Genomic DNA, 26215 nt, shown 5'->3' on the forward strand with positions numbered 1-26215 from the left:
ATGGAATATCGCGTCGCAAACTTTGGAGTTCTCTGGATTCTTACCATCGTCATATTTTCAGTAGCGTCTTCACCAGAACAAGGTAAGATGAGACTTTCATCTTTCAGACGTCACTTTAGAGGGATGTTATAGGCAAACATTCCATAGATACCGACGTCTTCTTGATTCTGAGCGATTACTATTATCAGGGATGTGAGAATTCAGAGTTTAGTCCGATTTCATATTTCTTTATCTGCCAAAAAGCCCACTTTTTGGCAATTTAAATGCATTGAAAGGTTACTAATTTCATGCACTTGAGATTTTTTTTTTTCATAGCTTTAAGATTTTGTTCAGATTTTTTTTTTTCTGCAAGTATTCTCACACCCCCATTGTTATTATGATCATTACTGAGTCTGGCATTGTATCTATTAACATCGGACTTATTGACTAGATGCTTAAGTAAAAGTTTAAAGGCATAAACTACAAACAGATGTTTTGTTTATTTTCTACATTTGCTCTCCAGCCGACAATGTTAACTTTTACAAACATGTTCGATAGTTCAATTGTTTTACAGTGCTTTGTAAGTCACAGGCGTTTATGAATTAGAAACTAATTTCATCCTAAATCATATGACGTAAATTGTAAATAGCTACCTTTCATCAGTGTCTTTTATTTCATGACCTCTCTAAAAACTGCTGAAAATCCTCAGGCAACTTAATTCATTTATTGTTTCATGGATTTGGCACTTTTGCCTAGTTTCACTTCTTGTCGTAAAACAAAACGATACAACAATCAACGGTCAACATTGTGATCCCTGTAATCACCGTGTATCGATAACATCGTTTGTCAACGCATTTAACTTAATGGGAGGAAAAACAATAAACATGTGATTTTTCTCCGTTAGAAACACGGCAAAACAACGTAAAGATGAAAATTTTGTATTCAAGCAGGACATACTTAATGCCGGCTAAGTGGATAAGCTGAAATTTTGTTCAGACTTAGTATAACATTCCGTCGGATGTACGTTAAAGTTTGAGTATCAATTCTATTCGTCATAGTGTTCAATTTGCCCTGCGCTTAATCGAAGGACGAATTGCATTCTTGAAAACAAGCATCCATGGTGCAGGTTTTTTTTTCTTCATATTCATTTACGCAACTGCATTCTCTGCAGTGTACATAGATGTCATTCCGTGCATCACTCTCTCTAAGACACACGAATGAATGTAACATATTTGAGAATATAGATACAAACAGCCACTTTGATCCAAAATATACTGTGTAGCGGATACGTTTGTTCGTCTCTCCTTACTGTAAGATTTGAATACTTAAAGGAATGTCCGAATTGAAAAGACAAACAAACAAACAAACAAGCAAACCAAATTCGATTTCATGTTAAGATGCACAAACTGTGAAGATGTATTCCACACCATAGACCTTACCAGAGTACGATACCAGTTATTGGGTTACATAACACAAGTAAAACTAGTAACCGGTTGAATGAATACTTTTTTACAGTGTTTACTGCAATACTAAATGCATCATTCGGCTGGCTTGGAAGTTGTTTTCTCCGTTTTTATTTCACTTAAGGAATGCTGGACAAAATAAAGTAAACAACAGTCTGAAACGCAAATACACAACTCCATAAAGGTGGTTCCCATGTTTCATGCCGACTGTTGTATGGCGAGGTTGTTTCGTTTTTATTCTTTAACTCAGGAATATTCATGGACACACGAAATCGGAGTCTGTAAAAAGCGAACATTTCGTCTCCACAACAGCTTCTGAAATCATTCATATTGTAAAACTCAAACAAAGGGAAACTGACCGAAAATGTATGTAATTTCAAAAGTGAATTACATTTTTATAAACTATAAGATTGATAATTAAGTACCACAGACACACATTAATGTGCACCAGCTCTTTGGAGACATTGCCCCTCCCCCTCTATTGTAACAAGGTTCTTCCGTTTGTCTCCCCACTCGTCTGATATGAAAGAAATCGCATGTATTTCATATTCATCTGACATTGACGTGCTTAATGCTCTTGATTTTAAAACTAGTTTTCGTTACTTTTAGTGACAAAGCAATCAAGAAATACACCAAGTGAAGATGCTTTGAGCAATTCAACGCGAAAAAGAAAAACACCCACGAAACATTTTGCAATATAATTATATCCTAACACCATTTCTTCTTGCCCTGAACTTTATTGTATGAATAAAAGAAAACTGGCATACTCTATTTAGTGAATTCTCCTCTTTGCAGAGAGGTCGGTTAATTGGTTGTTTTAAACCCTTTTATCCTCTACAAGATTATTCCAATCTCAACAGTGCGCCAAACAATGAAATGGCAAGAGATCACTTAGACTGATCAGAGACCATAACCACCTGAAAAAAAAAGAAAGAAAGAAAAAAGTTTTGATACAGATATGACGACTTGAGAAATCAAGACTCTCTCCTGAAAGTACGTACCCTGGGAAATATAGCCAGCCATTGAGAGCGATTCGGCATGCTTATATGGGAAAGAATTCATGGAACTAAGAAATTCTCGGAGTAGAACTAAGCCCTTCCAACGAAGAAGCGTGTGCTTTATTCTAGCTGTCGGCTGTCTTCAAACCAAGGACCCTGCGCTTTTTCTCCGTAAAGTCGGGGTTTCGATCGCTTGGGCGTGGATATTGTGCACAGGGGGTTCCCCTGCATGTACTATGTTCTTTTCAGATAATGTGTGAAGAGTGTACCACTAAACTGTCTGACTGTAGTAACATATAAGCTTATCAGATTTCATTATGAAGTGCTGTTCAGGGCAGATTAATTGCCGATAAGTTGACTTTGACAAGTATTGCATGGTTGATTCTCCGTTGAAATAGTGACCTATTAATAATAATAATAATACAGGGTACTTATAATGCGCCAGTTCCACATACAACGTAGTTAACGTGCTCAAGGCGCAGTAGAAGAAGTAAGTCATGAAATACAAAAATCCTTACACAAACATGCACATGAAAATGAATGACACAATAATGATAATGAAAAAATATACATCATAATATACAATTCTACTGGAAAATGGTCATGAACAAATGAGTCTTGAGGGCAACTTTAAAGGAGTCAACATTCGAAATGTGACGGATATTAGGGGGAAGAAGAAGAAGTGACTTATGTAGCCATTCGAAGGATTTACTGTAATCACACTGTGTGGTACAGATGAAAAAAAAATTGCTCATCAACCAAATATTGCTTTTCACTAGAAAGTGACTAGATATGACAAACGTACTATCAATAAAATTGTATGCAGTAGATAATTATATGAATCGTTCACTGGACACATTACTAAATAGAAAGAAGTACGAGGGGGTTAAAGATAGTCTTCTATAATATTTATGTAACACAATATAAGGATGGAGGCTCTTAAAGTAGTTGTCGAGACTAATACTAATGACGTGATAGGTACTGAGAGGTGTATCGTTGACAAATAATGTGGAAAACATGAACAAATAAGCAAATCCCTCTGGTATGTTCGAATACGTAAATTGCAATTTTCTTTAATCGCCTTTTATTGTTGTCACTCACATTGCTGTAACCGATCCTTGTTTGTGTAACCTTGCGTTTTGATAAGTAGGTTTGAAAGCACGGTTTTTCATTAAAAATAGGTGTTAAGCCAGAAAGATCAGGATTACGTACATGTTAATCAGATACAAGACACTTCGGATTTATTTTTTTTTAACTGATGCAGATTTGTATGTATGATCTTGTCGTCACTAATCGCATTTTTACTGATTAATACCGCCAAGAATGCGTATATGTCTAGGCTTCAAAAAATTTCTATTCCTTCTGACGCACTGTCCTAAACCGTCTTGGCAGACAACATAAAAAGAATATGTTCCCCAAATTCCGAAGCTATCAAATAAACAAGTAAACAACAACAACAACAACAACAACAACAAATCCACCCCGAGATAAAGAAAACAAATAAGCAGAGAAAACTTAAAGACATAATTTATTGAAAATTATGTTCTGTACTACAGTATGCCCTTCAGCTACTCATCCCTACACTGATCTAACTGCACCACAGTTACAAAGTTACACGATAGATGAAATTGCATTATAATAAAAGTTTGCCATTTCTACATCGATTTCTTATTTCGTATCCTTTTAGGCATAATCTTGACAATGTGCATCGTAATTTAATGGAGGATATCGCATTGTGCAGAAACATGAGGTATGTAAAGAATTTAAAAATATTCGCATGGATCATGTTCTACCCCGAAGAACGGAAATTCAATATCAGACCAATCCATTTTTTCCCTGTCATGTTTGCTATTACTGTAGTTGAACTCTTCACTCTCATTTTAGGCAGTTGGAATAAGGGCAGTTATTCTAGAAACACGCCTCCGTCCTGTCATATCAAATGTATGGGTCAGATGTTCCCTCACACTTACAAACTCTTCGTTGCCATCCTTCTTGATTTCTGGAGATGTTAGTTACTCCAAAGCTTCGTTAATCCGAAAATAAAATGAGGCTCGTTATTCCAAAGAATCCTCATTCCGATACACACCAATTCGCTATAGCTTGAGGTTCGTTATTCCAAAGATTCGTAATTCTGAAAATGAAATAAGGTTTGTTATTCCAAAAATTCGTAAACCCGAAAATGGAAAGGTTCGTTATTCCGACAGTTCGTCAGTCCGAAAATGAAATAAGGTTCTTTACTCTGAAGGTTCGTTAATCCGAAAATTAAGTAAGGTTCGTTATTTTGAAGGTAATTCCTTATTCTGAAACACACAAATTTGCTATAGCTTTAGGCTCGTTAATTCGAAGATGAAAAGGGTTCGTTAATCTGAACATTCTATGGCGTACATTCCAAAGGTTCGTTATTCCAAAAATTTGTAAATCCGAAAATTAAATAAAGGTCGTTATTCCGAAGGCTCGTCAGTCCGAAAATGAAATAAGGTTCGTCATTTCGAAGGTTCGTTTATCCGAAAATGAAATAAGCTTGGTTATTCCGATGGTTCGTTAATCCGAAATGAAATACGGTTCATCAATTCTACTGCGTATTAACGAACCTTCTGAATTACGAACCTCATTTCGTTTTCAAATTTTCATCGTATTTAACACGAACTCTTTTTTTAATGTTCCCTTTAATAAACTTTCGTAATCACGGACTGCAACCTTAATTTCAGCCAAAGTTTGTAATGCGTTGTCTTCGTATCAAATCAATAAAGATTCAAGTGCCAATAATTAATTTAACCACAGCAACTACAGAAGTCGTCTTCATAACATGCATAAAGTGCATAATAATTCTTTTGTTAACGCGAAGTTATTACAAACGGGAACCATTAAAGATAAAGAAGGATACATTAAGATTGTTATGCGTAGAACGACATGAGGGAAACCTTACAAGAATTTTACAAAATTTCATACAAAAAAAGAATGCATTCCCTTGACTTTTCCGTGACGTTTGTTAAGGGTATTATTATCCGCACTGCCTTCTGAAAGAGACAAGTCAAGTGCTCTTTTATTAGGCATTAAACATGTGACATAACAATCTGCAGTAATCTCCTTTCCCAGAGGTGCCAGCACTGAACCTTCAAAAATTCATAACTTTTGAACGGATTGTCCCATTTTCTTCAATTTTTGACATATGTGTTCCACTAACATTGCTGCATTCTCTCAATCCGCATGTTTAATATGAAGGTCAAATTTGAAGACTCTATTTATACTTCATCATGGGAAATAGAAGTGCAATGCAGCCGGTAAAAATTTCAACAAGCGGAGCTCACATATGCCAATTTCATCATCATCACAAACGCATTCATCATCATCATCATGATAACCAATCATCTTCTCCAACGAAAGGGGGCGGTAGTTCTCCGCCCACTTCTAAAAAGGTCCCTCAATGATACACCGACGTCAATTCAAAAATTATCTTTCCACTCCAACGTTGTCATTACAGTATTGTGCAATGTAATGGGTGGTAGAAAACCGCATTCTACCAGTTGTCTCTTCGCAGAGGTCTGGGCCATTTTTTTTTTTCACTGCCCAGCTATAAACTCGAGCTTCAGAGATCAAAGCGCATGAAGGAAATAAGAGAACGAACAATAGAGATAGAAAGGAACCTCTGCCATATAACTGCGGAAGCGGCGAACAATTTCCTTTGCTTGTTTGGTAAACAAAAAATGCTTCTCTCAATTAAACGTTTTAGTCGGCGCCCCGTGTCTGCCTCGAGCACACGCTTCGCCTTTGAGCACCGGGTATGACGAGCAAGGCATAACGGACCCAGAGGGCTTGTAATTGCCTATTAAACTCTGTGCCAACAAAAGACCGACTGGTTTGCTGCGGAGTCGAGTGGGGATGGGGAGCAGCTAGGGCTCGCTTCGTTCATTTTTGGGGGCGGTTCTAGCAGGGATCGTGTCCGAAACAATCGTGACCCAGAGCCCCTTAGGGAACGGTAAAATGGAGGCAAGCAGAAAGGATATACGCAGAACTTTAAACGCCTAATGGGGGAAGAATTCAATTACTGAATGACAAAATAACAACAGCAAAAGTACTTTATTGCTAACTACATCCTGCTCTCAAGTGGTGGTTTAATGAATATCAGTCAAATGGAAACGCATAAAATTAAGTCAGTCGCGACGTATCTTCCCGTCTTTTGCCTCAAAAGCATTGAAGAGTTTGCAGCGTATTCAGCGGACCTGCAATAACAAGTAAGCGCTTATTTTGGTAGTGAAAATAAGTTACTTTAAACGTCTATGTTTTGTATCTCCTTCACAAACATAGCCTGTATTCCACATCAACACAAAACTTCCATAACACAAAGCATATCAACAACTTTTCCCTCAATTCATAACTGAATACCACGTCAAAAACACAAGTCAATAAAATTGTACGCACAATGTATACAGATTGGTACTTATCACAGAATTAAAGAAAAAATCCACCCCAAAATAATCATTTTTGTATAGTTCTGAAGGGATTTTTTTTTTCTTTCTCTTGAAGTTTATTCATTTTTTTTTGGGTGGGTTATACCTCTTTATTCGTACGTCCAATTACAGGGCAGCAGAATTATCAAATCCATGTTAGGATTACACTGCTATGTTATAGAGTGATTTTGTAAGGCGCCCGAGCTGGCAGGGTTGTTTATGTGGCTAATGCTATACCACCAGGGCCCCGTTTAATCTAAAGATAAAATTGATTTTAAATCTCCTTAAGAAACCACACAGGCTGTCATAGACTTACAGTTGAAATCAACTAAGTAATCAATTTCAACTCTTCATAGAACAGGGCCCAGAACTAATGTGTTATCTTGACTGAAGTTCATTCATCTCAGCATTTGCATTGAGGGCATTAATTGAAACAAAAATGGGAATTTACAAAAATCAGCTCACAAAGATTCATTACGTCTGTATATCGGGCAGAATATGACGAAGAATAGATTGATCTAAAATACACTCGATGTAATAATCTTTAATAGATTCAATCATACGTTTCCAATGTATCCATGCAGGATATCTTTGCATAACTATCATTAGGAACGCATGCAATTTCAACAGATAAATCACAAGTCCGTAAATAACCGTCCCGCTTTTTGTGTCAGTGATTAATAAATGGACCAAAAAAATTATTATAAACATGCATCTTAATGCAATCTTGCAGCTTCAGCAGGTTTTTTTTTTTTTTTTTTTTTTTTTTTTTTTTTTTTAATCGTGTGTTCACTCTCATGCCACATTTAGCCCCCCCCCCCCCCCCCCTTGAATTGTCAACACTGGTCTCCGAAAAACAGCAGGGGCACAATGATTCCATACGTCCAGAATACGACAGAATGACACATCTCTCCTACTGAAATTGCCAAAGAGGGGTGGTACAGTTTTGGTTGAAATGGAGCTTCGCGCTTCAACCTTTTTGATTTTTTTTTTTTTTTTTAGATAATGAGAAAACTCTTATGAAATATGAAAGAGCATAATGCATTCTAGAGGAATTCAATGTTTTTGTGATGAAAATTGGTTGAAAATGGCTGAGCTATCCATAACAAAGTGATCCAAATAGAAGGTGGGACCCATCATTATAGGATCGCTTTGTTTCACGTTCTTTCTTTTTTTTTGATATCTCAGCCATTTCAAAACCAATTTTCATCAAAGAAACTTTGAATATTTTTTTTTATTTATGTCTTCTTTAACATTTCATAAACTGGTTTCTAAGTAACTCGCAAAAATGTTAAAAGCTGAATCGTCACCTCAACCAAAACTATACTATCTCTTTAAACCGGGTAATGACCAAAACCATGACATGATTTACCTCAAATCGACGGTTTAGATCTATTCTATGGGCGACAGGCGTAACTTGCATATACATTATACATTGTAATGTTATGTGCGTGTCGCTTAGAGATGATTATTAGATGTTAAGATATGTGACCCGCTACAACAAAAGGATCCTAAAGTCGCTGACGGGTGAGCCAAGAAAATCATGTTTGAAGTCAGAACACCAAAATCTGTCAAAACATTCGGATTTCTGTTTTTACATAATTTTGTAGTCTAATGTATCTTCTATCATCTGCCGAAATTTCGAAGCTAAATGATCAAAGGAAAGGCCAGAAAATAGCAATTTTTTCTGGGCCATGCTTGGCTCGCCCGTCAGCGACTTTAGGATCCTTTTGTTGTAGTGGGTCACATATGTTTTATTTGACAAGTTTATGCCATCGAAATTTCATAATGCGTGGATTACAGATTTGACTACATTTGTTAAAATGGAGTTTCAGGTTTCCACCGTCGATGGAGGCGACATTTCGTCATGCAGTTATTTCAGTTTATATCATGACACTGTGAATTTACTTCAGGTATTGAAAATTCAGTCGAATTATCGATAACCCATTGGGTTTCTTTACGAACGCATATTCCCTGAACATTATCTCTTTAATTTGATTAATCAGAGCCGAAAATAATTAAACAGCGTGCATCGATGTCAATGCTCAAGTCGCAGAAGGGGTTTGATATGACTTGTTTACTTTGCATTGAGGACCAGGGGTTATATTAAATGCAACATTAGTTTCATTTTGGAATCAGAAAACACTCGAGACTTAGTTCATGCTGGGAGGAAAAGTGGGTTGTAGAAAAACAGGAAGATACCTATATACCATGCTTCGTGTGATGGCATGAAATGTATTGTAAAATTCAAGACAGGCGAGATTGAGTAAGGACAACACCGAGAAAGAATTTGTTGGCGTCTCATATCAGAATACCTGCCATACCAGTGGTTAGAGAACAGGGTTACGCGTGACTGAAGAGTTCTTTTAGAAGGAGGGTGGACAGAGACCGAAAAAAAAAAAATCACTTAGGGGTAAACAAGCGATTAAAGGATTTACGAGTTTGAGACCGATAATACGAGAGGGTAGAAGTGAAAAGCACGTCTCTACGTCAAAAGATCCAGCGTACATTAACCCAGAAACTTTGTAGAGCGACATAATTGCGGGAAACTCCAGAATTGATATCACCTTAAGTGGGAGAAAGGAGAACTATTTTCCCCTTCCGTTTTCAGGGAAATTGTGGCATTTTACTGCTTGATAACAGTCATTCCATAATTTATCCACTTCTGTTCCGACAAAAAAGATAAACGGTTGCTTTTTGAATAATTGATAACAGTGACAGCGAACGTTTATAACAGAAAACGTTCTTTCAAAAAATACAGACGACCTTTTGAACGGCCAAATGGACACATTGCCATTTTCTACGTGAAAAGTGATTTCTTCTGTTGGAAGGTGGGATTGATTACTCTCCCGAAATTGAAACAAGCTGGCTATACTAATAGATTATGACATTTTCAATTTCTCGCGAAGTTGCCCCCGAACTTGGTTAAAAGCCGATCAGCAGCAAAGGCAATCTGCGATGCCTAAAGAAGACCACACGATGACACCCGGGCCACACTGGAAGGCTACACAAAGATGTGAATCTTTATTTTAAACTGAACCTTTAGCAAAATCTTCGGGTAATACAGGGGTTACACTATCAAGAAATTGAGCGAAGATGGACACATGATAAAATAAAATGTTCACATTCGGCTCTGATCGTGTAAACTTCGGGTTATTCTTGAGGGCATCGTAGACCACCGATGAAGATTCTTATCTAGGCTCCGGCAGCAAACTTCGTGAGCAGCGGCAAAATCTTTTGCAAGCCCCAATATAATTGAAATATCATATACACCTGAAGGGAACATCCTTCGGATTCCAAAGAACATTCTATTATTATAATGAGAAAAGATAGTGGCAGAGGACTTGAGAATTGTAGAAAGTGACCATATTTGTAAAGGAGCAAGGTTGAAGATGGCCCGTCCCTGGTCCGTCTGAAAAACGCTGAACAATAGTGATAGGTTAAGTAGCTATACGATGAGATTTGAGGACAAATTGACGTTGCAATTGGGCCGTAAAAGAAAATTGACAAGCGACAGATCAAATCATTCGAGATGAAAGAGGGTGTATGTGTGTGCGTGTAGTAGTGGTAGTAGTAGTAGAAGTAGTAGTAGTAGCAGTGGCAGTAGCAGTAGCAGCAGCAGCAGCAGCAGTAGCAGTAGTAGCAGTAGTAGTAGCAGTAAGGAGGGGGGGGGGGTGGAGAGAGACTGGTCACATTAGCTTCTATGGATCGACACTCTACAAACATGTTTACTTAACATTGTTTCTGGCTCCAGTTTAACACAGCGATGGCAAAGCATGTTCCAGAGAGACCCGAGGTACCGCATCGAGTATTTACTTTTCTTAGAGGACATTTAATGGCCTTCGTAAAGATTGCTTTTTATGAGACGAGAAAAGTCGAAAACACATGGCGTCTGTTGTCGCGAATTTGTTGAAGCATAATACAGACACCAGAAGATGAGCGCGTTAAGGATGTCGGCTAAGCTGTGCTATTTAATTCATTTCATTTTGGCCTTGGGAAATCCACCGTGGTATACATGAATATTCATAAAGCCTGCTCCAATGGATTACTGTATAGTTCAGCGTAGCAGCTAGATCAAACGTGCTTCCCTTGAAAATGTTCTTGATATCATATCCCATTTTTTTGTAAATCTTTGTAAATAGAAATGTAAGACAATGAAAACAGAACAAAATGAAATAAGGAATTATAAAACTGCAGAAACTCAAAGCGAGATATAGGATTGTTAAAAATGATATATATATATATATATATATATATGTACAGTAATATATGTGTAAATATATAATTCTATATACATATACACAGCTGTATTCTTTTACATTATCTATGGAATTATTATACAAACAATAGGGAGATTTACACTCTCACATCTCTCTGCGTACAGTACATGCGCGTTTATTCCTTTTGATGAAAAAAAAAGGTACACTAACAATTAGTCATACATTATATGAGCTTCAGTTTATTCACGAAGTGTTCTAATGAAGAACAGACTGTTGTATACTCTCATTAATACAAACAAACAGTACTTTGATAATTACGTCAATTAATCTATATTATGTTATTTACAAGTACATGTACGTAACATGTGTTTGTATGAGTACACTGTTTTGTCTATACTCTGTTGAATGAATGGCAACCACTGATTGTTATTTGCGAAAGGTTCGTTAATCCAAAAATGAAGCAAGGTTCGTTAACCAGAAGTTTCGTAATTCCGCTGCAGAAATTTCGTACGCAGATTCATGCATAGATGTTCGTTATTCCGGAAGTGTGAAATGGTTCGTTAGTTCAACCATTTCTTTTATGGCTTCATTCCGAAGGTTCGTATGAATTCCGGAAATGAGGTTTGGTCTTCCGGAGGTTCGTTAATCCGAAAATAAATTAACTCGCATTATTTCCGACATTCGTCGAACCGAAACTGAATTAATTTCAATATTCCGAAGGTTTGCCAATCCGAAAGTGAAATAAGGCTCGTTAATCGGCCATAAATGAAAATAAAGGGTGTACTAATGAACCTCCGGTATAACGAACATGTTTTCGTTGTCAGATTAACGAACCTTCGGAATAAGTAACCTTACTCTATTTTCGGAATTACGAACCTTTGGAATAACAAACTTTGTGCGGGGTCTAAGAAATGTTCCCGCGTTGAACAGGCCAAAAAAGATAGCAGAGAAGGGTGGCACTTATGGAAGTTGCTATACATAATTGGGATTAGTCATGCTAATTGCCACATGCATATAGGCCCTAATACGTTTGTCTTCTGAAAAGAGGTGTTACCAAACATCAGAATACCATGCATTAGAATACAGGATTAACCTGATTGCAAAATGGCAAACATGCAGTACTAATTCACACTCTTACATAATCATATTTTGCAGCATATGTAAATATGAATATAAATGTATTATATATACATATTAAAAAAGAAAATAGTAACATACATAAGATTTGATGACTCATTATGCAAGTATAAACATATCAGGAAACGAGATATAGGAATAAAAGGGATGTATAGATAGAAAATGGAAGAGAAGAGAGGTGGAGATAATAAACTCTGATACGAGATATATCGTCCTGTGTTCTTTGCGTATATATGCATTTTGAGTGTGTGTGTGTGTGTGACACACACACACACACACACACACACACACACACACACACACACACACATGCAAATTAGTAGGGCAGATTCGACCTGATAGCTTACTTGTTACCAACAGATATTTCACAGCACAAGATAATTAAAGACACGCAGAGACGATTTTGGACAGCACAGGCATTGACAGGGGTAATTTGTTTATTAGAACAAACCTTTTACAAACCTATATTCCCTCCCACGTCTCCCCATTGAGAGTTCCCCTGCCCCTCATGAACCTAAGGTAATCATTAATCCATAAACATAATCATACGTGGACTAAATTCATATGCAGTAAAGTTCAGACTATACTAATGTCTTATACTTACCCCTACCACCCTCCTTCCTAACCTTCATCTACGCTAACCATCCTGTAAGTGTAACACGTGCTAACTCTCTGTAAGCTTGCGGGCTTTTTCTTTTTCCAGACAAAGCTTTAAATCGTCGTGTACTTTATAATGAAAATCCCACCTGTTCTTTATGATATAGAAAGTAGAGATGAATAAACTTTAAAATATAAAACATTATGTGTACGCTGTCGCATACACCACACACATGGCGCCCACACGATCCCTTTACGAGAGTAGGAGGGTACTTGGAATGGTGTCGAGAGATTTTGTGAGTTTGGACATTTTTATGTTTGTTTAGACTTTTGTTGTTGTTATTGTTAATGTTGATGTTGTTGTTTGTTCGTTTCGTAAAGTTTGTTAAGGGTGGGGGTAAGCCAAAAGTGTGTCCATTCCACGTCCCTCATCCCTTGCTTTATGAGAGTCAGTAGGGGGTCTTTTGATGAGCTCTCGTGTTTGACGACTTGTCATGGCTTTGAAACGTGGCGTTGATTTACACCCAAGGCCAAACAACACCAATGCGGCTAGCTTTCACTGAAAGTCAGTATACACAGAGAATGGCGTGCGACAAAAGCGCGCCAACACTTACAGGGAATAAAAGCCTTGTTACCCGTTATTCAAGGCGCCACAGACGACAATTTGAGATCAGCCTTCTCCAAATTAATCCTTTTATTTTCTCACAGAAACACCAGTCGCCAAGCTCTTACACGCACTAAGTGTGTTTTCTGTGCGCGAGAACACATAATCAAGACTGACAACAACAGCTCTGTAGTGAAAAGGCCAACACAATGTCGTAATGATTAGTGAATGGACGTTTTGACAAACAGATATCTTTCGGGGTGGTCTACCACGCAGTGAAGTAGGCATGATGTAGACGTGTAGTCTCGGCTAGAGAGGTGGACAAGACAGTGTTAGTTGGGCATGTCGGAGCCCAGAAGAGCGGGCCTGAGTGCCGCTGACGAATCGATGGGTTACACTAGGAGGCGCCGAAAACAAGACACTTACACCGCACTGGCATCAATACCAAAAAAAACTCATTACGTCGAAACTGTAATTTCTTTCGCGAGAAAACAGAATGATTATCACCACGCCTGTGTACTGAGGCCTGCCTGCAAAACAAATGTCTCTCTTCAGTGTCTCCTTCGAACAAAACTTTACAATTACAGTTTTTCTTTGCTTTCTGCTAATAGGTTTTACTTAAAGGTACTTTATACGATTTACTGATTCAGCGATATCTTCCCTCTCTTCTGTGTTGTCTGAAATAGCTCTGTCTTTCAAGGAACAGTTCAACGACTATGGCTTTTAAGGGATACTGTAAGCAGACATGTTCCAGGAAGAGAAAAGAAAGAATATGCGGGTTCAAATTAAAGAGTATATGCCATTCCAAGCTCAACAATTTTGTAATCATTCTTACAAGAAGAGTCAAGTAATAAAGTGACATCTCACGTAATCGTTTAAAAGCTCAGATATTGGAGTAGAAATTACATTTTCGGTGACAGAACTTGTTCTGGTTTTGCATGACTCTTGCAAACACACATTTCCTTGTTCATACACCATTATTATTACAGGCTTTAAAATGCTTTAAACAACTATGAACTGCATGGGTCAAATTAGGACAAAAGAATCAAGAAACACAACAGCATTGTCTTCATGAGTCTCCCATATGACCATTTGGCCAACAAAATGGTCATTAATATGATTATAAATTATAATGCATTATACATATATTTATGATAGGCATAGGTAAACATAAAATATATGCATAAAATGTCTAAACTGCATGGGCCATACACACTCGCATCAACACCATATTGGAGTATAAAAAATGAGTGAAAGTCTGATTGAGTACTTTGATATCATAAGTTATGTTTAATGTCAAACGAAAAAAAGTAAACAAATACGATTAGATTACTTTCTGTAGCTGTGAATGCACAATTCGAAAAATCACAAGGGTCGGTCAGAGAAAGCGATACGCCTTTTCCTTGAACCCTTGTATACCGATATGACTTTAATAACGTGCAAACACAAAACGGAAAGAAGTGGTTCTTGAGCTGTTAGTGAGGAGAGTTGAATCATTATTCTCTTTCACTGGGATCCTTGAATCGTAAATGGCAAAAACTCCCTCTCCTTTTTTATGTAAGTGTTTTTCTTTACGTTGAGCCTGAGCGCGTGTGCACATACAGCACATGAAAGACTACATACATTCCGCAGTGTGACGGATCCAGGGGGCGCAACCCCTCCCCCTTTATTTTTTGTTAAAAACAAAAGAAATAAAAAGAAAAAAATGAAATGAAACCAGGAAGTGTCACCAGAAATATTAGTTGCGCTCCCCCCCCCCTTTATTCCTGGATCCGCCCCTGCATTCCCTACCATCATGCAACTCTTTTACACTTTAATTTTGTGTGGTCCCTGTCTTTGAAAGAATCACCATACACAGCTGCATAACGAAATGGAATGAAGACTTGTATTTCCGATTTGTACTCCAACTTGAAACATCTTCCAGGCACCTGCGAGTTCGGAGGGCGCATGTACAGTCTCGGAGACAGCTGGCACCCGTTCCTCCTGCCCACCGGTCTCGACCGATGCACCACATGCACCTGCGTCGACCACGATCACGTCACCTGCTTGCGAGACGAGTGTCCGGAGCTCGCGTGTACGGCGAGGAGGAGATTGCCAGGGCACTGCTGTCCAGTTTGCGCTGGTAGGTTTCAAGGGGGAAAAGGGAGAAGCTTTATCGAAAGGGAGCAGTTGTTGGGAAGACATGCGTTCGTGGAGCGAATTACGTGTTTTGAACTGATCGCCAGTTTCTGTAAAAGTTTTTGTATAAGCTGTCGTTGTTGATTTAATTAATTGATTATTATTTTGCTCGACATGACCGTCAGAGGCACCATATCTTTCCTTTCCGTTTGAAAAATGCCTGTAAATCCTGCTGACGACCATGCCCAATCATTACAATACTGTATGAACGCCACATTTCACGAGTGCCGGGAAGCAGTTTCCATCAGAGTAGTGAAAACGAGATCACACACATCTTCACACCTCTTCCAAAATGTATATGTTGAGATATTACATGCCTTCTGACGTGGAAAAGTTACCTACTCAAAACAGTACTCGAACATTTGGTCCTTTCCGTGTACCAGCAATGACTGAATAAGAAAAAAAAAAAGGCACCACAATAACAAAGACGATATTGACTAAGCAACGTCACGGTCACGTGACCAAAATATTGCACGGTGCCAATGAAACGCTATATGTTGAATGATTAATGCTTAGACTGACATTCAGATTGTTATGACCATTGTGTCGTTAGGATGCTTTGCGAGAATGGTAAATCCATTTTTATCATCCTTTGTTTTTATTCCTTCACTCGCTTTTCCTTAACGATCTACCCCCAAGATGAACTACACATCAGACACTTTTCATGTTCTTATCAATCATTATTGCGAGATATTGTGAATTTCAACAGTCCTATGAGTCAATAAAATAATAATGAAGAATAATCAGATAAACGTTCGTCAGACATTATTTCATATAGGAAATAATTAGATTACATTTCGTCCACATTGGAAATGATTTCTGCTTCTGACTTAAGTCGTTTCCAACTGTAAAACGTAGACGATAATCTTTACCAGACGTTTTGTGATAGAGTATGAAGACGTATACACTGTTCCTTCATTTCTCATATCATGTTAGGCACTGTCAATGTTATATGACTAATAAGTCACGCTGTGGACTGGTCTCCTATTCCATCGTTTTTGTTTTGGTTTCGCCTTGTGTTGTCAGGGGCATAAGAAACAAGAACATTAATTTCCCTATATTGATGTCATGGTTCGTACTGAAAATTTGTCTTGAAAGAGGATGCCACTTTCACCGATGCTCCGTTGGTGGCGCCCCAGGACGGCATGTCTATCCCAGACTGCGAGTACAAGGGCAAGCGACTGCAGCATGGCGATTTATTCAGCGTGGATGACATCTTTACTTCCAGGAGACTGGACCAATGCGTCCAGTGCGGCTGCACGGTGAGTAGGCCACGCCCACTGGTAGTAACCTTCATTTTGAAATCATTATTTCCACACCCATATTCACTGAGTTTTCTCGTGATTAATGTATTACACATTGTGTGAAAATACGTTTAGTTGGAAAAAAAAAAGTTATAGAAGAGGGAATAAAAGAAACGTATTGATAGAACTACTTCTTATGTCAGGTTGACATCGATTAATCGAGTAAATTATAGCCTAACATGGTTTCTGACAAACATGATGTAAGAACTTTTTGTCTATTCCGAGAATGTAACGATGAATTCTTGCCTACCAGCTTTAACTTGACCAAAGAACAGTTCAAACGTCAGAAACTTGAAGGAACTGCGGGGGTAGACTTTTGCTTGTAACGCTTGACGCATTAGGAGATTGAGCTACAACTTGATAGATGGCACGATGATACCAGGAACTTTATTCAGACAAATTTGTAGAAATTGGAGCAATTTGCAAAAGAGACCAATATTCGCTGAAGCCTATTGAAACCGCGGTAACACGGGACCCGTAACGAGAGGCGTTGTTCAACTTTCACTCGTCACTTACAGACTTACAATCTCACTAAGCACAACTTTCACTGGAAAGTTGGTGATCTTTAAACGGAAATCACTTCAAGAAGTATTATTATGTGTTAACCCAAGCATGCTATTCAGCAGAATTTAATGAGTGTGGTCCATGATGTTGTATAACGGCTTGCCTCGTTATCAATACTAAGAAATATTCAAAGGTTGCTTTGTATCGGAATAGTGTAGAAGCTGATTTCACTATTGTAGTGATACTCGACTTACGGTGAGATCTGCTCCAGCATTGAAATTTATAATCCTATGGAAGGCGTTACATCTGCAACAGCTTGTCGTGCCATAATTGTTTTCTAGACAGAAAGACGTAGATATAGGCCTATATAAATGAAAATCATCACAATACCTTCTCTCGTTCGTTTTCTATTTTAGCTAGGAAGAATTTACTGCGCCTTAAAAACGTGCCTGCCGTTGACTTGTCCGGAAAACGAACGGGTCATGTTTCCCGATTCATGCTGTCCAGTCTGTTTATATGCAGGTAACGTCACAAGCATTTTCTCCGCCCTGATTCATAGTGCCTGTTTGTGTGTGTCATTCCATTCCACTCTGTCACATTGAAAGTGTATTATGTAATTTAAGCATGACATTTCAAAGCGGTTTTTTTTTTTCTTCTTCTTCGTTTTCTTTTGTTTGAAACAGCAGTGTAAAATTTCAAAGCTAATCTGGCAGTGACCTGAATTCGTAGTTTATGTAGCAATACTATTACCAATATTGTTTGAACGATACATCTTTTATATAATATAATATATATGTTGTTTATATTTCATATTCATATTTGATTGTTAACGGCCTTCATCAGTAAGCCATTTAGATTACATGAAAGCACATTCAAGTGACCAAGGGCACGGTTAAATCGTGTGTGTAGGATTTTGTATCAAACAGCTTTCCTACTTCACGGAGAACGTGTTTTTTGTTTCCGTTTGTTTGTTGTTGGTTTGTTTTTTTTTTACTCCCATCATCTGCCTGTCTGCCCTATTAGACGTAAATGGCGAAACTTCTCATTAGCCCGTTGTAGTGTTGCAGTAATCAGCAGCTTTTCGCGTTGTAAATATCATCCGATATCATTTTCTGGGTCAGATGTCGTCGAAGACGAAGAAAGCGACGATGAGGGTGGCGAAGACGCTCCGGCTTCGAACGGCCTTGACCTCCAAATCAACCCCAATGACCTCCTCGAGATCAATGACCTCCCCGTCGTCAACAACTTCCCTTCTGTGCCCGTCGAGGGTGTCGACGTCACGAGTGGCAACGTCGAAGAACCGACGAGTTATTTAGGTCAGTTTGATTTGATTTGATTTGATTTGATTGCTACATTCCTCTTTCGTATAAGAATATAACAGAAAGCCAATTGAACAAAGTTCCTGAGTACTATTTGAACAGTGAATTACATGGACATTGGTTGATGGTTAACATAAATGTTTTTAAACTGTTTTTCTTAATAGTACAAAGAGGATTTCGAGCAAGTGTCTTTACACATTAAATGAAAATCAGATTTCACGTACCAGTTGTTTAAAAGACAAATTAAACAAATGTAGGAGTAACAGGAATCCGCGAGACCAGATTATCACAAGAGCATGCTTGACGAGGATAATGGCCTCACATATACACATAACAATACAATCAAAGATAATTCGGTCATCACTCATCGAGCAGATTCTGAGTGGGTAAACAATACAGCATGATACAAATGTTCACTTCCATACCTGAGAAAATACTAATATATGAATCAAACCGAATCGATAAGATAAACTTATACACGAAATTACGCCGTAGCTTCATTCCTCACTTTTTTATTTGCCACACATGCTGGAAAGAAACCCAATTTTCTTACCCAAATGATTTGCATTCTTCATTTCACTATACTTCTTAATACATGACAATAAATTTGTGCCAAAATGTTTTCAACGTGGGACGTGAAATGTGTTCCTAAAATCGAATCATATCTGATGGTAGAGCTAAGAGTGGGGAGAATAGCTGGTTTGTATATTTCCCCTTCCTATCGACAAACACACAAGATTATTTAAGGGGGTGTTTTTACTCGGCAAACCACATCTGCTTTGAAAAATATAGCTAGCTAGGAAGAAGAAAATTCAGCAAATAATGTTTGATTCCTGTACTATTCTAAATCTTCTCAAGTCTGTGAGATTTCTTTCCCCTCGAAACCCTCAATCTAGAAATGTAAGACTGTATGAAGAGCAAAGAAAAAGTGGGTTTTCAGCGGCAGCTTGAGCAGGATCCCCTCAGCTAATATTAAAATCATTTTGGTTGAAGTATGTTGTTGTTATTTTAAAGATCGAAAGAAGAGAGAGAGAGAGAAATGGGGCCCTATACAAATAATTTGCCCCAGACAGCACTTATAACATAAAACAAACATTATAGATCGTAAAGAGATATAAACAAGAATATTAAATGCATACCAAGTCTCCTCGAGGGAGCTCATATCGTCTCCACGAGGGAGCTCATATTGTCTCCACAAAGGAGCTCATAAAGTCTCCACGAGGGAGCTCATATTGTCTCCATAAAGGAGCTCATTACGTCTCCACGAGGGAGCTCATATGATATTGATGAATACCTCATATTATTCTTCAGACAAACTCAAATAACTACACAATACACGCGCGCGTGTACTGCACACTAACTCATCCACGTGCACACACTCAACCACATACACACACCTTCAACCACGCACAGACACATCCATATCATGGTTCAACCCAAAATAATGTACAGTATTTAAATAGAGCACACACACAATGATATGTTTTTTACAAAATAGACAAAATTACTATAACTGTATCATTGTTTCGAAAGAAAGAAGAAGAAGAAAAAAAATATATATATACAGTGTTTATATCAAGGAGCTCTAAGGCGTTGATACAGAAAAATATTTGCAGTGTTTATATCAAGGAGCTCTAAGGCGTTGATACAGAAAAATATTTGCAGCAAACAACGGAGAAATATGATACAGATATAATCCTGGAATCAAAGACGTATGAGTATACCTGCGGGCTTCAAGCCCCAAAAAATAAAAAAGTACAATTTAGTGCCAGAAAATGGGAGTCATAATAATTTTCAAAATAAATTCAAACCACAGATTTAAAGTATTAATTAGGTGCAGGTTGAAGTAGTCAGTTGATTGGCAATACCAGAAAAACCACCCTTCCCCATATCCATAATTTCTTGCAGGAATTTAAAGATTCCCAAATTCCTGCGAACCGTGATGAAACTATTCATCCTTCGATACAGTCATCTTCTTTAAAGGACCTCTTGCAAATTTATCATACAACAACGATAACAATGTAGGAATGGATACAATCTGTTCGCTGTAAACTTTGCTTTACTTCACTGACTTTGGTTATGTTGCACCTTGTCAAAAATTGAAGAACAGTGTCGGAAAATGTTTTCATTGCTTTATGGGCAAGACGTGAGACATCTCAGTTTAAAACACGGTCAGCTAACAACAGCGAAAGCTCCGTTGCCCTTCTCCCTCCCCCGCCCCCCCCCCCCAAAAAAAAAAAGGTATAATGAAAATAAATGCTAGTGCGCCATGTTCGTGATCGCTTCTGCTTCTGAGAAGATTATAGACGTTTCAAAAATGAGGCAGCGGTCTGGGATACCCTCTAACATAAATACACACAGTCTGGAAGTGGTTAATTTCAAATCCTCGTCTGTTGGTTGCCATGGTTACGGCTTCCGCTTCGGACCAGGAGGTTTTCATATAATAGGGTGAATGTGACTCCAGAATCCATTCCCTTCACCTCAAGATTTGCCCGCGCAGATCTATCCCAACAGTGTAGGATGAATGACTGCAATTTTGTCCATGTATATTTTGCCTCGGTGGTCCAATGGAGGGAAATCCGATGATCACTCTTTGATCCCGTTCCCACGCCCGGGAAAATTGATGCCAGTCATGCGCATCCGGAACATTTAAAAGTTGACTTAAAGACGTAAGCGCTGCGTATATAGCATCATAATGTCTGGCACATTTCTACTTAAGACTTTTTGTCCGTCGGAAGTGTAAAAAATGTTGAAGAATAAAAAAAAAATGTGACAATTTCAGGAAAAAGAGTAATATAATAACTCAAGATAGGCTTTCGCAAGAAAGGCTCGAAATAGCTTTGAATATATTCTGCATGGATTTGAAATCACTGTTGTCAATGAAACGAACGCTTCAACATGTGTGTGGACACTTTCGTTACTAGAGTCATAAAAGAGCGTCATACTTAGTAATTCCCTCAATTCGATTACATGTGCTTACAACGATAAAACACGATCGCAACCAGAAACCTGCTGTAAAAGACGTGAAAATAGAGTGACAATCGGATTCATTTGAAAGAAGAATTTATAATATTTGATATGTACTTTCGAAAATACGGATGCAATGCGAAAGAGCTACGTGAATCTTGAAACTATCCAGGAGTTTCTTTTCAAGATAACAATGTGTCTTAAAAACTCCGAACACACCCCGTGAAAGTAATTAGGAAGTAATGATATCACATCAAATCATCAAATCAGCCTGGTAGTCCAACTGTTGGGCATCAGATCTTGCGCAATGGCAAAAATGTATTGGTCATCAAATTCACGACACATCATAGAAAACGTAATCTAAAGTTTCGAAAAGTTTTTTTTTTATTATTCTTGTTCTCTTAAATAGTATAGTTGGACAAAAGAGCTCGCGGTTTTTCTTTTTTTTTAATGAGAGGACTGCGAGGTTAAAGGGCTGTATGCTGGAATAGTTTCAATAATGCAAAGCCATGACTATACAGATGTAGTCCGAAGTTGCTTTTCAGAACATCAGATATCACACGAACAGCTATACATCAGTCATGACGCCAACAAAAGTATAAGTAATAACAGTAACAACAGTAACAAAATTAGTAATAACAACGGCATTCCCACTAACGAAAACCACATAACCCCAATCACATAAAAAATATTTGTAGCTTTTCCTGAAAACATTTGTAAAATTTCAGAATGTGAATTTGATCGATATTACATGATATGTTATTCTATATTTTGCAGCCTGCGAATCGAATGGACATACGTATTACCATGGCCAAACATGGCACCCTGTGTTAAACCCGTTCGGTCGGATGGACTGCATTCTCTGCCAATGCGAGGTTAGTACCAGGACCATGGTCACGTGATTGTCTCGTGGGGGAGAAATTATATATTTGCTATTAAAGGAAACCAACGTCCAAATATGAATGTGGATTGAGTGAAAGCAACAATATTAATTCAACACATCAGTGAAAGTTTGAGGACAATCTGACAACCCGTTCTAAAGTTGTGATTGTTTTTTACAGTTTGGATGCCGCCATTGCTTGATGAGAAAGCTACAAAAAGAATTATTATTATTATTATTATTATTATTATTATTATTATTATTATTATTATTATTATTATTGTTATCATTATTATTATCATTTTTATTATTATTATTATTATTATTATTATTATTATTATTATTATTATTATTATTATTATTATTATTATTATTATTATTGTTATTGTTATTATTGTTATTATTGATGATGATGATGATGATGATGATGATCCACAGCATTCATATAGGGAAGTCAAGGTATCCTGGGGCTTGACCATACTACTCGTGTATACCTCAGTTACCATGGTTACCGCACGTAAGGAGAAGTGGAACCAGAATCATCATCTTCTTCTTTTTTTTTTTTTCCTGTGTGTATAGAATGGCGAGACGAGTTGTAGCCGGCTCACGTGCCAAGCGGACAGCGAACTACCGTGCCGAAATCCCCAGTATATACCCGGTCAATGCTGCAAGGTGTGCACAGGTATGCATCAAAAGATAATAACGGGGAAGGTTTCTAATAATCCATGCATTAAAAATGAGTGTGAAAACTAACTGGAAATGAGAGGGGAATTAAAACGGACGGATAAACGGACAGAAGGAGGCAAAATGGGAAGGACGGAAGGGCAGGAGTAAGATTTAGAAATGGAGAAAGAAAGTAATAACAGATATAAACCATAAGGTATAATGGAGTTAGCAAAGGATATAATCTGTTGGTGGAAAACGGATTTGATATTATGCATATTCTGAGTTTAAACAACGATTTGATTCTAGTGATATGAATACCATTTCAGTTTTGATTTGGGGGTTTTAAAGTGTCCAGGTGTTCAATGGATTTGTTCGTTTGGGGACAATTTGATATTTTCAGCACATCTTACTATCACTCGGCTGGGCGTAGAGACGCTAGGAATATTATCATGTACTTTCATGTTTGCACAGAACGGTACTAGAATTTGTGTTTGTTTTCCGCCTGATCAGACTTCAAGCAGTAAGATTATAAACTTTACATAAATATATATACATTACATACATGAATCTGTGTGTGATAAGTATTATTGTATAGTCTGCGTATGATTCAAATACATCTGAGTTCTTCTGGCTCTGCACTTCGTCACAGATGTCGAATACAATATGTCTCCGTTGTACAGGTATTATACGCACAAGAAGATTATCGATAACTTTGTTTTGTCTTATTTCTTCGTCCACTCGATGAAGATGCATCAGACGAGCCGTCAACGCTCGTGCCACCGCTATGTCTTCGGGGCAGAGAGACCACACTCCTCTATAGGTACCAGCCTGAGCTGGTGGAGGGATCAGGTGGCGTCCAAACTTTCATGTACGCCCTGGAAAACCTACCGATGAGCGTTGTACAAATTAGAAAATGGGATTTCATTGATGGTAAGTTTAACTGAATGCTTTAAGTGGAAAGCTGTAATAGTGCCCCTCCGTCTCCTAAAAGAAGAAAAAAAAATGACTAATTGGTAGGAAGAAATTGGGCTTCAGTGTGTGAAGTATAGATTGGTATTTCCTATTGCTATCTTTCATTGACTAGAAAGATTTGTAATATGATGCCTCTGGTATCTGTACTCTAAACAAACATTACTGCGATGCACTGATGTGGGTTGCTCTTCATTTAATAAACTGAAGTATGCCCACATATTTTGATTTGGATATCACGCGATATATGATTAGTCCACAGATTTTGCTTGTTCATCTTAGTAATCATGATCCAACAGTTTACAGATGTACGATGTATATTTCAACTTCGCAAGTAAATGAATGATCATGGAAGTCCAAAGAGATTATTGGAACAGAACTCAGACAACTCGGACTGCTGACTTCACCTGGGAAAACGACAATGTAGTCAAAATATGAACATGGTTGGGACTTCCGCACGGATTATTGCTGCAAAGAAGAAGAAGAAAAAAAAAAACCCGCAAAATAAAAATAAAGAGAGAGAGAGAGAGAGAGAGAGACGTGACCAGGTTTAGGACAAGAAAGACTAAATTAACAAAGTTATGTCGAATCAAGTGTGAGAAAAACATGTGGACTGATCTAATCTATCATTCCAATGGCTTTCTTCAACTTGCAGGTGAATTTCAAAACTTTATGGTGGAAGATCTTTCTTCAGATCGATTCCAGAGGGCACTCGGCCAAAATCGGGAAGGCCGATTTCATCTTATGGGCGCCACGACAATGCGTAAGTTTTGTGTGTGGATGTTCGTGCTTCCAAACAAGCATAAGGAAGTACACTCGTAATTATAATCCATGCAGCAAAGTGTTCAACAGTAAATGAGAATTTCCCCCGACAGCAAATTGGATTCCAGATATGCAAAGGACGTGAAGGATATAGACAAACGTATCAATGCTAGTCTGAGCAAAGAGTGGTGATTCTATAAAGTTTTAAAGAATTCCATGTTCTCTCTTCTTAAGAATGGGCACAATTCCCGAATCAATATCAAGATCAGTATCAATAAATGTCTCAGACTATGAAGCTCTATGAAAGTCTTGTTATGGTAAATGAATATCTATTACAGTCTCTTTTACTTACTAGGCACCATATCTTTCATTGTCCATCTAGTTTGATTTTTCATTTGCGTTCGATCACGTTCTGTATCTTTTTTGTTTCCTTTGTCTAAACCGAAATCACAGGGAGAGTTCACAAGTTGGAAGGCAAAGAAGCCAAGCTACAGAGGCGGTGTTCCCCGCGATGCCTACGAAAGGTCGTAAAGCTGCCGCGCACGCTCGACGTGCGGCCGCTGGAGAGGTCACATGACTGTGACGTCAGAACAAGATGGCAGACGAGACCGAAGAGGGAAACAAGGACTGTCGTTTGATCTTTTCTTTTTAAAATTCATGTCCATATTTTTCTTTCTCTTTTTTCTTTTGCAAATAAAACGAAAGCCTTTTGTAAATTCTATACATAGATCTATCAAATTATTTTGATATTGAAGAATGATATTAGACAGTGATAATTTTAAATGGTGTTTGTTGAGAGCGTCTTCAGCTCCATGGAAGTGATCATAAAACTGTAGGTATTGTGCCTGAAAAGGCTTAAACGAGAATGAAACCAAAATATTTATGCACATCGAGTGAATGCATATCAAACATCAGATAGTAGTATATCAGTGAATTTTGAGGGAAAATGGACTGTCTGTTTAGAGGTTATGAATGTGCAAAGTTTCAAGACCGCGCTGTCGCTGGATATAAGACTGCAACAATTCCTGATGCCACACTTGGACAGTATCAAGAAAAGTGAATTCAACATTCTTTTTTGTTCATTTTTTTTCTAACATAATGAGAGAGCACTTGATTTGCCTCTTTCCAAAAGGATGGGGAATTATCAAACCCTTAAGGTTTGTCAGTGAAAAGTAGAAGAAATGTGTACTCTTTATAAAAGATGAACATTGGTGAAATTC

General features: G+C 37.8%; 1 protein-coding gene across 1 annotated transcript; it reads left to right on the plus strand.

Moving 5' to 3' along the window:
• Window positions 1-25633, plus strand: LOC140244923 (chordin-like protein 2). The gene is made up of 10 exons (XM_072324532.1): window positions 1-82; window positions 15371-15568; window positions 16723-16886; window positions 17849-17954; window positions 18566-18748; window positions 22496-22593; window positions 23178-23280; window positions 24012-24194; window positions 24889-25000; window positions 25453-25633. Exons 1-10 carry the CDS (start codon window positions 1-3, stop codon window positions 25631-25633), a joined length of 1410 nt encoding a protein of 469 aa, XP_072180633.1.
• Window positions 25634-26215: the final 582 nt, after the last annotated feature.

This window comes from Diadema setosum, chromosome 21, assembly GCF_964275005.1.
Source record: "Diadema setosum chromosome 21, eeDiaSeto1, whole genome shotgun sequence".
In the NCBI taxonomy this organism is placed as follows: domain Eukaryota; kingdom Metazoa; phylum Echinodermata; class Echinoidea; order Diadematoida; family Diadematidae; genus Diadema; species Diadema setosum.

Coding starts and splice junctions, on each gene's coding strand:
- LOC140244923 (XM_072324532.1), top strand. CDS start 1: ATGGAATATCGCGTCGCAAACTTTGGAGTTCTCTGGATTCTTACCATC. Junction 15,569..16,722: donor CTGCTGTCCAGTTTGCGCTG/GTAGGTTTCAAG, acceptor TTGTCTTGAAAG/AGGATGCCACTTTCACCGAT. Junction 22,594..23,177: donor GCATTCTCTGCCAATGCGAG/GTTAGTACCAGG, acceptor CTGTGTGTATAG/AATGGCGAGACGAGTTGTAG.